This window comes from Pteropus alecto, unplaced genomic scaffold (genome assembly GCF_000325575.1).
Source record: "Pteropus alecto unplaced genomic scaffold, ASM32557v1 scaffold11, whole genome shotgun sequence".
NCBI lineage: Eukaryota > Metazoa > Chordata > Mammalia > Chiroptera > Pteropodidae > Pteropus > Pteropus alecto.
In genome coordinates, this window is record NW_006431956.1 from 731,262 (window position 1) to 742,497 (window position 11,236).

Here is an 11,236-nt window from a genome sequence, read left to right on the forward strand (position 1 = left end):
GTTCTTGCCTTTTTAAAAAACAGAGGGTGTGTTTGAGGTAGCAGCTAAAATGCAGCATTTGATGATCCTGCCTTTCCGGGCTGTGTTATAGCCTCGTGCTTTGTGCTCGATGAGCTTCCTGCTCACCGTCTTTATGCTGTGGGTGCAATTTGAGATCCGTTTCCAAGAAACTGTCTCATGTCAGAATCCCATCTCTACATTCGGTTTACTTTGCTTTGTTAAAACAACAGAAACAAACAAACAAAAAACAGAACAAAAATCCCACCAAAAAATTTTTTTTCAGGGGACTAAATCATTTGGATTGGACAGAATCATTGATATTTGGATCCTTCTGCAGCCAGAGGAAGAACGGAAGAAACGTGAGTACCCTGCTGGCCACCGTGCAGTGGACGGAAGCCCGGTGGTGACGAGGGATGGGATAGGACGGGCTTGTTCTCAGAGATCTTACCTTCCCTCTGGACGTGGGTGGAGCTGGTGTCTCCTTTTCTTTCAAGACTGGGATGCTCAGGGCCTCCTGTTTCAGAGGAACTGATAGCTCTTCCCAGATCCTTCTTTCAGGAGTCTAAATTTCTTTTGGGCTGTCTTCCCTCCCCATCTCCCCGTCTGCCTGGGCAACTTGACGCATTAAAACTCCTCCATGGGCCCCAAATGGTCACTGCTAGTATTTCTATAGCACCTTCCTTTTCATTACTGTGCTATTTCAAATCCCTGTGATGTTGGGAAGGATCTCAAGCGTAGGGCTTTTGATCGTCACTTCGGAGACGGAGAGGCTAAAGCACAGGTCATCTCACCGACTTGCCCAGGGTCACACAGCAGCCTAGTGAGGCAGTCGGGACTAGACCCTGCATCTCCCACCTGTTGTGCAGTTGGTTAGGGACGTGGAGCCGCTGCCACCATTGCCAGTGCCACCTGGCCCACGGTAACCTGTGTGTGTCCTCCTTAGGAAACCTCGTGATTAAAGACAGGTTTATTAGAAGATGGGTGCACAAAGAAGGCTTTAGTGGCTTTAAGAGATATGTGACCGCAGCCGAGGATAAGGAACTCGAAGCCAAGATTGCTGTTGTTGAAAAGTATAACATCAGGATTCCGGAGCTGGTGGAAAGGATAGAAAAATGCCACATAGAAGACTTGGACTTCGCAGGTAAGGGCACATTCCATCCTTTACTGCCACCAGGAGGAGGGTTACACGGGCTTCTGCCACGTCTTGCCTGTGCGATTATCTCGCGTGACCACGGGTGGCTTTGCTGGTTCCTGGCCTTGCCTGAGAGAAGGGGGCAGGGCCGCATCCTCCCGTCTGTTCAGCCTCCAGGCCGGCACGGTGGGACTTCCTGGTCTCAGCTGTGCTGCCGGGCGACTTTGCACAAGCTAGTCACCCCTCCTCTGCGCTTCCGTTCCTTCATATATGAAGCACAGGTCACAGGCAGGTCACCGTGAGCTCTGGAATGTGACTCTGAGCTGCGCGAACTCACCTGCAACCGATTTTCTTCTTTTCCTCTTTTGACTTGTTTTTCTTCTGTCTATATTTTCTTGTTCCTCTCTTTTCCCACAAAGCCGCACACAGGCAGGAGAACAAAGTTAGAGTTTTAAGAGTATAGTAGGAAGAGAACGTTTTTTCCTCTCTCTCGTCTCTTTCTTTGTGCCAAGCCCCCGCCTAACGCTATGCTGTGTTTTTATTCCAGAGTACATTTTGGGCACCGTCCACAAGGCCAAAGGCTTGGAGTTTGATACGGTGCACGTTCTGGATGATTTCGTGAAGGTGCCTTGTGCCAGGCACAACCTCGCCCAGCTGCCCCACTTCAGAGTCGGTAAGGGGACTGGCTGTACGACGAGCTTCGTTAAGAGTGGGCTGTGGACGCTTCCTTTGGAGGCCTTGCTTTTCATTGGATGGTGTGGCTTTTCGGAAGGATTCTTCTAGAAGGCAAAAAGTACCTCCGAGTCTTAATTTTTTATTCTCATACTATACTTTTTTAGAAAACTAAACTTCCGTCTACGGCCATGCCACCCTGAACAAGCCCGATCCCATCTGATCTCAGAAGCTAAGCAAGGTCGGGCCTGGTTAGTACTTGGATGGGAGACCACCTAGGAAGACCAGGTGCTATAGGCATAGAAAATAAAAAAAATAAGAGATTGTAAGCTGATGAGGTCCTGGCAATCTGTGAGGTCAACCAAGGGTTGCCTCGCCTTAAAAAAAAAAAGATAAAAGAAAACTAAACTTCCAGAGCCCACGTCTCGGGGCTGCGTGCTGGGCCGTCATGGTAGTAGTGCCCCGTGTAGCCTGCTTCAGCCCTTCAGCTTTGCACGCTCAGTTTTTCACCTGCAGACTCGCGAAAGCTTGAAAACATGCAGTTTATGTGCTCACCACCGTGGTTTTTTCCTTTAATTAACTCTCCTTTTTATTAAAGACGCCAGAAAAATCATACAAGGTGAAATAGTAAGCACTCATTATCATTTGTTTGCTTTTGTACGAATTTATACTCAAGGTAGTTATGAAACTAAGCTTCAGTGCTATTGTTTCGGTTTCAAATCTTAGAATAAAATGAAGTTTTTCTACAAACAAACAAATAAAAACTCTGTGAACCGTAGATCCAAAATTCGGGGCATCGCATACATTGGCAGGCTGAAATAGAAATACTAAAAATTCCATAGATCCGATGACTCTATTCAGTAAAAGAGAGAAAGACATTGTGTCGAACATAAATCGGAGTGGAGTGGGGAACAGAAATGGCCACAGAGAGATGCAAACGGCTTCGTGCTGGGGAGGAGAAGTTTGTCTGCTACACCGCTGCCTTCTTCCCCACGCTGGTCGTCACGTGATTACGTATATATTTTGGGGGCGGTTATCAGCTTCCTGAGATGCAATTCACAGCTGTACAGCCCACATGTAGAGTGCGCAGTGTGGTGGCTTCAGCGCAGTCACAGGTCTTCCTTGCGTTCTCACCACTGTGCCAGGGACTGCAGTCGAGGGAGGCATAAGGTGGGCAGTGAGGACTGGAACGTGTTGTCATGGGACAGCGTGAGGCGTCCCCAGACCAGCCTGAGTAAAAGAACGTCAGGAAAAGCGAGGAACGTGGGTTTTGGAGACGTGGGTTCGACTCCTGGACCCTTGCTTAGCTGCAGCCTTGCTTGTCCAAGTGACTTGGCCCCCGTGAGCCTGTTTCCCCATCGGTCCCACGGGATCGCCGTGGAGAAACCTGGGAGAACCAACGGAAATAGTCACCGGGCACGTCGCAGGTGGCAAATAACCAGTGAACCGGTCCCCAGGCCTTATCAGTGGTGGCACTAACCAGAACTCAGTATTTTGTGCCACGAGTCTGTTGGGGTTTTATTCATTTTGGGGGTTGGAACTTGCGGGAAAATTTTGTATACACAGCCAGCAGATCTTGAGTGGGTGGGTGAGGGGTAGTAAACATTTAGATGAGAACATGCATTTTTGTAAGCAGGCTTGTGAATTGATATTTTTTCCCCTTTACTTTTTTTAGAGTCATTTTCTGAGGATGAATGGAATTTACTGTATGTTGCAGTAACTCGTGCTAAGAAGCGTCTCATCATGACCAAGTCGTTGGAGAACATTTTGACTTTGGCTGGGGTAAGAGGTAGCACAAGTTAATTCAACAGCGTTCGGACTGTCCTGGGTTGCATGAGAAGGGCCCGTTGCTAGAACAGGAAGCGCCCTAACCAAAGCGATGACCACGTGGGTTCTTTTCTCAATTCTTTCCTAATTCACTTCTAAAAGTTATTTTGAAAATATCAACTGTACTCATGTGTTTCTTAATTTCTCCCTTGCTCGGTTGGTGCTCAACACCCTTAGGGAAAAAGCAGCAAGGACATTTTCCGCCTCCGAGCTGTCTCCCTCTCGATCCCTAGACCCTTTGAACTGGCACCTGCTGTTCCACCAGTAGACGTGTCTGGAAAGAACGTGTCCTTGCCGGGGGAGAATGCGTATTCAGGCGCCTGGCCTCTCGTCACCGGCAGAGAGGCAGAAAAGTGTCAGCACCCACACCATCCTGAACACCAGCCTCGCCCCCACTCCCGTTTCTCCCTCTTTCCTGCCTCTCACGGCTGGAGTATAAACCACTTGGTCTTTTCCACCCTCTTGGAAGCTAGAACAGAAATTTGAGTGAACAGTTACTACTTAGTCCATCCGGGGGCGCCTGGCCTCTCGTCACCGGCAGAGAGGCAGAAAAGTGTCAGCACCCACACCATCCTGAACACCAGCCTCGCCCCCACTCCCGTTTCTCCCTCTTTCCTGCCTCTCACGGCTGGAGTATAAACCACTTGGTCTTTTCCACCCTCTTGGAAGCTAGAACAGAAATTTGAGTGAACAGTTACTACTTAGTCCATCTTCCCCTGAACCGGAGATGCTTAAGCCTGAAACCTAAAACTTAAGTGTAAAATGACTAGAAATACTCTTTCTTCCTTAGTTATTTCCAAAACATATACAACTTTGTGTAGCGGGAGGATTTAGTCTGAGTGCCGTATCACATGTTCTTCCGAGGAGGTGAGGGTGCGTGGAGCTCTAGGATCGAAGCATTGCTGCCAATGGCCGTGAACCTCGAGTTGGGGTGGAGGTGTGGGGCAGTAGTCATTTCTTAACAAGTGATATTTTCAGTCTCAGAGTTGTTCAGCGGTGGTAAGACCGAACGCTGACACCCATTATTGAATACTGAGCGCCTCACCTGTGCCACGCACTTTTCTGGGCCCTGGAGCTATAATGGCAGGCGAAGGAAATTCGTAGGGGAAGAGGCAGACAGTAAACGAACAGGACTGCTTCCTACAGTTTGGAGGAGGAGGAGATCAGAGCTTAGCAGGGGCAGACTTTGCAGGTGGATGCTCTCTGTGAACAGGCAGAACAGCAGCGGCTTCTTCCCGCGTCAGACCTCGCCTCGCAGTCTCACCGACTTTGCTCCTAAGGCCCACCTCATTCCTGTGTGGTCGTGAGAGCGTTTCTGGAATTAGAACTCAGTCGCGCGCTCCCCGAGCCACTGTGCTTCGCCTGGGCCTCACCGTGTGTGCCACTTCACCTTGTGTGGCGCTCACGCGGCAGAGCTCGGAACCGAAGCCCGCTCCCTTGCTCGCATCCTCAAGGTACCTGAGTCACCAGTGGCGCTTCCAGAGACCTTTCTTTGAAGGGCCAGACAGGAAATTTGCTAGGCTCTGCAGGCCATGGGGTCTCTGTAGCGTCCCTTCAGCTCCGGTGTTGTAGCATGAGGGCAGCCACCAGAATCCATTAATAAATGAGCGCAGCCGTGTCCCAATAAAACTTTATTTATAACAGGCACTGGAATGGATTTGGCCCCCTGGTTGTAGTTTGCTGACCCGTAGTTTAGAGATAAGCGTGGCTTTTCTTAATCTCAGGGAATGGAGTAGAATGATAATTTATAGGTGTAAATAACCACTACGTGTCACGTAAGTTTTCGTATGAGCTCTGATCGCGAGTACCACCTGCAGTGTGCTTTTCTCATAGGTAGTGGTTAGAGCTGTAACAAAGCCAGGTGGTCACGTCGGTTAACTTTTAATGGAGGTATCGTAGAGCAGTGATATCATTTCACAGCATGGGTTAACTAGCGCTTTTTTTTTTAACTTAGGAAAATTTTGAGACACTTAAAAAACTCGAGAAAATAACATTAAATTACCACATACAGATCATCCCTATATATATCTATACGCATCTATTAAAAAAAGGGCCTTTTTGTCAAATCTATAGTGCCATTATCATCTTATAAAATTCATAATAATTCCATGTGGCCTCTACTGCCCAAACCGTGATCATACTTTTTATGACTATCTCAAAATGCCTTTTTACATTCGGTTTGTTCAAATCAGGGTCAAACATTTTGTTGTTGGGTCTCTTAAGTTTCTTAATATAGAGCAGTCAAGACCTCCCCCCGACACACACACATTCAGCGGAGTCGGTTTTCCTACATAGTGTTCCACAGGCGGGGTTTGCGCCCTCATGTGGTCGAGCAGCTTGGCCCGTGGCTGCCCGACCCGGTTCTCCTTCTCTAGGTCCAGGCCGGACTCTCTTGGCAGGAGTCCTGCACCCGCGGGTGGGGCAGGGGCTCGCTCTGTATTGACCCCCACCAGGAGGCAGTGGCATCCATCATCTCTCCTCCAGCAGTGCTAAGATCGTTCGCCTTTTAGTGGACAGAGCTAGGTAATCCGTATTTTTGAAAAGAGAAATCAAGAGTTCATATCAGTAATTTCAACAGCAACTTTCTACTTAAAGTTTTTATTGCTAAATAGAAGAAAAATAGGTAAAACAGATGTGTAGTTTCCAGTTAGGGCGCGTGAACGTTCTCCGAAGGCAGGACCTGGGGTTTGCTAGCCATCCCATATGCCCCCACGGTCAGCACCCCGTCCTGGGGGTCAGTGCTGTCCCAGCTTTTACCACGAGCACTTTCTGACCTTTCCTCTCGATTTCTCACTGACACGCGCCACCAGCAGCGTGCGCGCTGGTGCATGCCTTCCCCGTGGCTGCATCTGTGTCTTCAGAGCCCGAAGCCGCTTACCTTGATACCTCGTGACAACGGGCCTGCAGTCCAAGCCAGATAACAGCAAGGTGTTTACTTCCCTTATACTGGAATCTTTTCTCTTACGCTGAAAACCTGGGTTCCTAACAGTATCAGTTGCGTGTATAAAAGTCGTGAACGGACACCAGTATTGCTGGCGTCAGAACCCTGAATGGAATTCGAGGTTTCCCGGCAGCCGTGCGCCCCCACACCCCAGTAAGGACGTCGGGCACTTGAAATAGGTCCGGTTTCCTCTGCAGTTTGATCACCAATTTAATCACAGATATACTTGTCTGTTTGCAATTCTTATAGGAATCACTTTGTTTCTTTCCGATTTGATTACCTTTTTTGGCCGCCTAAGACATCTATGTTTTCAAATCAAAACTTTGTAACAGGTGTATTCAGAGAAGTCTCATTCCATCCCTGTCCCCTTCAGACCTCCTCTCCCTCTGTCACTGAGAGCTTATTTTTAAATTAGTTTTTGATTTCTCCTTCACTATTTCTTTTTTTCAAATAGGTATATCTTTTTTATCCTTTTCCAGAGAAGGCAGCATTCTCTCTATGACGTTTCATACCTCACCTTGTCGCCGAGAGATACGCAGGGAATCACCCCCGTCAGTCCACGCGGCTCTCCCTCATTTCCTTAGACAGCTGGGTCGCGTTCTCTGTGTCACCGCGTCGTGATGTACGCGGTTTCTCTCTGATGGGCGTTGGGTTCTTTGCACCGTTCGCGTTTGGTAGCGATGCCACGTGCGTAATCTTACATGCAGGTCCTTTTCTCTTCTTGCCAGTGCATCTTGTGGATACATTTCTAGAATCTGAATTTCTGGGTAAAGGATAAATGGATATGTGGTTTTTCTAGATGCTGCCAAAGTCTTCCCAGAGATCCTATACTGTGGCGCCCACCAGGTTATGTAGAAGGGTCAAACGGGCTTTTTAAAGCTCACTGGAAGCTTATCAGTTGGGGACTGCCTACATTTTATGGGGAAAATGAGTTTTCCCTTAAAGAAAAGAATGCAGAATCTAGAGAAGTACTTCCCCCTAGATACACCTGTTGGGATACACCTGTTGGCCCACGGGGTGGTCTGAGGAAGCCCCAGATGTGCAGACCATGTGTGCGAGTGGGTGTTTCTGAGGCCGAAAGACCTCACGTGAGAGGACGGTACTTTTTTTTTTTATTATTTAATTCGGCCTCTGAATCAATTTGGGGATGTCCTGTTTCAGACATGGCTAAGTCCACTTTCTGCTCAGAGAGGAAGGCTCTAGGGCATCTCGAAGGTTCTGGGGCAGGAGAGGAAGGAAAGCGCGTTGTGAGCAGCAGAGCTGTGCGTGGCGAGGTTCTAGAGTGAAGGTGAGTCGTTGTCCCCCTGTCACCGAGCGCAGGGCAGGCAGCCCACTCTGCTCTGACCCCTCCAGAAGGTCCCTCGTCACTGTGAGCCTCCCGGTGCCTTCATTTATTTCAGGTCATGACTTAGCGAAGGGGAGAGCCATTCCATTATTGATTATGAAGGGGCGTGCCTTCTGCTCGACGCTGACAGGCAGCTGCTTAGCCTCCCAGAATCTCAGATTCTCGATCCGAATCTCGCAGGTACACCCTCAGGACGGTGCCCAGCTCGTGGGTGGCGCTCCGTGTGTGTCGAGTGGGGACAAGTGTCCCCTCCCGTTTGGAGGCGGGCCTGATTTCCCCCGGCCTCTGATCAGACCGCTTCGGTCACAGCCCAGGTCTTCCGCCTGGGCACTTCGTGACCTTGGTGAGGTGCTGATCACGCTGCACTGCTGTTTCCTGCCCGGCGAAACAGGCCAGTGGTACTAACTGCACCCGAGGAGGGGGACAGAGGGGCCACGACGCACTGGTGAAACGGCTGCTTCGCCGTCGATCGGGGAGAGCGGAGGGGACGCCCGAAGGCAGTCTCGTCTCTGAGACACTGCACCCCCGAGGGGGGTATCGAGGGGAGAACTGGCGTTCCGGGAGGAGCTGCGTGGTCGTGGCGTGCGCGCGCTCATTGCGTCAGCAGTAATTGTGGAGCACTTCCTACGTGACGGAGGTGCTGCCGAGTCACGTGCTTCCGTGTCATTTCGGTTTGTACCTAGAAATTACAGGAGCGACGGAGGAGGACTCTGTTGCTTGGTGATGAAGAGCACAGGCTCTGGACTGGAGCACACTGGGGGAGGGGGTGTGAGCCCCCAGCTGCTGCGGCCTAGCTCTGCGATCTTTTGCACAAGTAATTTCTCCGCTCTCATGCCCTCGTGTGTGCAATGGGGACGATGACAGTATCACCCCCAGGAAGTTGTTGGTGAAGATTATATGTACGGTGCCTTGCAAGCAAAGGACCTGCTGGCGTGATTTAAGGACAGCGGTGCGGGTGGTGACATGCGCCTTTGGGTCTCAGAAGGCCAGGGCTTCCCGCGAAGCTCTTCCCCCTTGTGACAGTGTTCGCGACAGCTGGCCGCGGTCGTCTGCCAGGACAGTGCACAGTTTGGTGTGAGCCCCTTCACAGCTCCCGGAGTGATGCTGTTTCCCTGTTGTCACCGGTCTTCACACCTGTGAAAATGTCAGATGCCCAAGACGTCACCAAGGACTGTGGGCGGCATAAGCGGTTCATTTATGGTCCATTCAGTTGACAAATATTAGGTGTATAGAGCCCCTGCTGCATGCCAGGCGCTGGGGTTAGTGCTGGGAGGGACAGTAGTGTGCTTGGGGGTCTCACGGGACTTACAGCCCGGGAGAGACGCGTCAGGCAGCCGCGGGCCTGGCAGCGAGCCCCGGGGCCTGCGAGAGTGTCCGGAGGAGCGTGGCAGAGGCCCTGTGTCACTCTTTCTCGCTCTTCCCTTCTAGGAGTACTTCTTGCAAGCAGAGCTGACGAGTAACGTTTTGAAAACCGGCGTGGCCCGCTGCTGCGTGGGGCAGTGCAGCAACGCCATCCCGGCGGACACCGCGCTCACCCTGAGGAAGCTCCCCATCACCTACGTACGTGGGCCGGGCGCCGGCCTCGTCTGTGTCACACGGCGGGCCGTGGGCGCGGGAGATGCGGGAGAAACGTGCATGACCCCATCGGGGGCTGTCTGCGTCTAAGGCCCGGGAGACGCCAGGTCCTCCTCTGTGTCAGAGGCGACGGTGTGGGCCCCGCGTGCGTAGACCGGGCGGGCGGGTTGTGGCTGACGTGCCAGGGAGAATGCAGGCGGGGGCCTGGGCGAGGTGGCCGCGGCTCCGCGTGCCCCGCCTTAGTAAACCCGGATCTCTGCTCCGGCTCCGCGGAGTTTGCCAGCCTAGCGTCGCCCTTGGCGCCCGTGCCTGGGAAGTGCGACCTCAGAGGTCGCACAGGTCAGGAACCGTCAGCATCGCAGCTGGACGGCTCTGCGGGCACTCGTGGGCGGAAACCCTCGTCCCCGACTGGCCCCCTCACCTCTGTCTTGTCCTCCCTGCAGAGCAACAGGAAGGAAAACAAGGGAGGCTACCTGTGCCACTCCTGCGCGGAGCAGCGCGTGGGGCCGCTGGCCTTCCTGACCGCCTCCCCGGAGCAGGTGCGCTCCATGGAGCGCACCGTGGAGCACGTCGTGCTGCCGCGGCACGAGGCCCTGCTCTTCCTCGTCTTCTGAGCGCCCGGGCAGCGTCCTGCCAGGCGCACGCGGCCGCGCGTGCGTCCAGTTACTTGAAGGAAGTCGGCGCGGGGGAGGGCTCACGCACCGAGACGCGGGATGCACTCGGCACCCGGCACCCGGCACCCGGCACCGCGGGGGAAGATGACGGCGCCCTGCACTTCTGCATTCCCACAGCAGCCGGTTCCCACCGCCCCCCCTCCGCGCGCGGCGGGCCGGGAACACCAGGGATGTTCTTTTGATAAAAAAGCCAAACATTTTATGTATGTAAACTTTTATTACAAGGTTCCGATTAAACAGGCATTGTAGAACTGACGTACCACTGTGTGACACCCGCCTCCAGCCCTGTTGTTTTTGAACTTTCTGCGGCCTTCCCTTTTTTCCGCTTACTCTTTTTAAAGGCTCTGTCACTATTCACGTGATACATCCGGCAGAGCATGAGGCTTAATGTCCAGGGTGATCTGTCACTGCTGCTTCAAAATGAGATTTTCATGCCGAGGGGACCACACTTGTATGACGTAGTGTGTGCCTTCGTCATCACGAGGTTCACAGTTGAGACAGGGAGACAACATCATTCATAAGACAAGCACAAAGTGGCAATAGCTAGACGTCTGGTGTTTCCCACAGGTAGAACAGGAAAGCAGAAATATTTGAGAGGGAATGGGCGAAGGGGGGTCAAAGGTAAAAAGGAAAAAAATAATAAATACGGTGCATTACAGAGCAACACCAGAAAACAGCTTACTATTGTCCAGTAATTTATAACCAAAAGAAAAAAAAAATACTTGAGAAGGAAGTGGAGTTGGCCAGCCCAAGGGTGGGGTGGGGAACAGGGCTAAGTAGAGATGGAAAGTTGGTACCTGGTTCACTGCCGGGGGATGCTCAGTGGTGGTTGTAATAAAGCTGTTGTTATAGAAACCAACGAAATATGCACATCACTTACATGTACGTGGATGTGGTATTTTTACATTTTTGCCATACAGCACTTCAGGGACGCAGATGGCAGGTGAGGGAGTTGGCACGGCACTGCCCAAAGAGTTGACCACACCTAGTGTCTGAGGCCAGTCAAGCGGGGCCCAAATGCAGACCCCCAACCCCAAGCTCCCCTACGTCAGGTGCTAGTGGAGCTTAGC

The 11,236-nt window shown here is 51.7% G+C and overlaps 1 protein-coding gene and 1 pseudogene across 2 annotated transcripts in view; both read left to right on the top strand.

The window, feature by feature from the left end:
- Positions 1 to 10,436, top strand: part of FBH1 (F-box DNA helicase 1) — a 38,089-nt gene extending 27,653 nt beyond the window's left edge. Inside the window, exons 16-21 of one of the 2 annotated variants that reach the window (XR_001516434.2) lie at positions 284 to 359; positions 944 to 1,141; positions 1,680 to 1,805; positions 3,480 to 3,586; positions 7,734 to 7,860; positions 7,973 to 8,103. Coding sequence is in view for 1 of the 2 variants with exons in the window: in XM_006906947.3 (XP_006907009.1) it covers positions 284 to 359; positions 944 to 1,141; positions 1,680 to 1,805; positions 3,480 to 3,586; positions 9,346 to 9,477; positions 9,936 to 10,106 (810 nt within the window). In the remaining variant the exon portion in view is untranslated. Of the gene's footprint in view, positions 1 to 283; positions 360 to 943; positions 1,142 to 1,679; positions 1,806 to 3,479; positions 3,587 to 7,733; positions 7,861 to 7,972; positions 8,104 to 9,345; positions 9,478 to 9,935 lie in introns of those variants that run through there. The other variant, XM_006906947.3, reaches the window with a different exon arrangement.
- LOC112475727 lies at positions 1,986 to 2,104 on the top strand (annotated as a pseudogene).
- Positions 10,437 to 11,236: the final 800 nt, after the last annotated feature.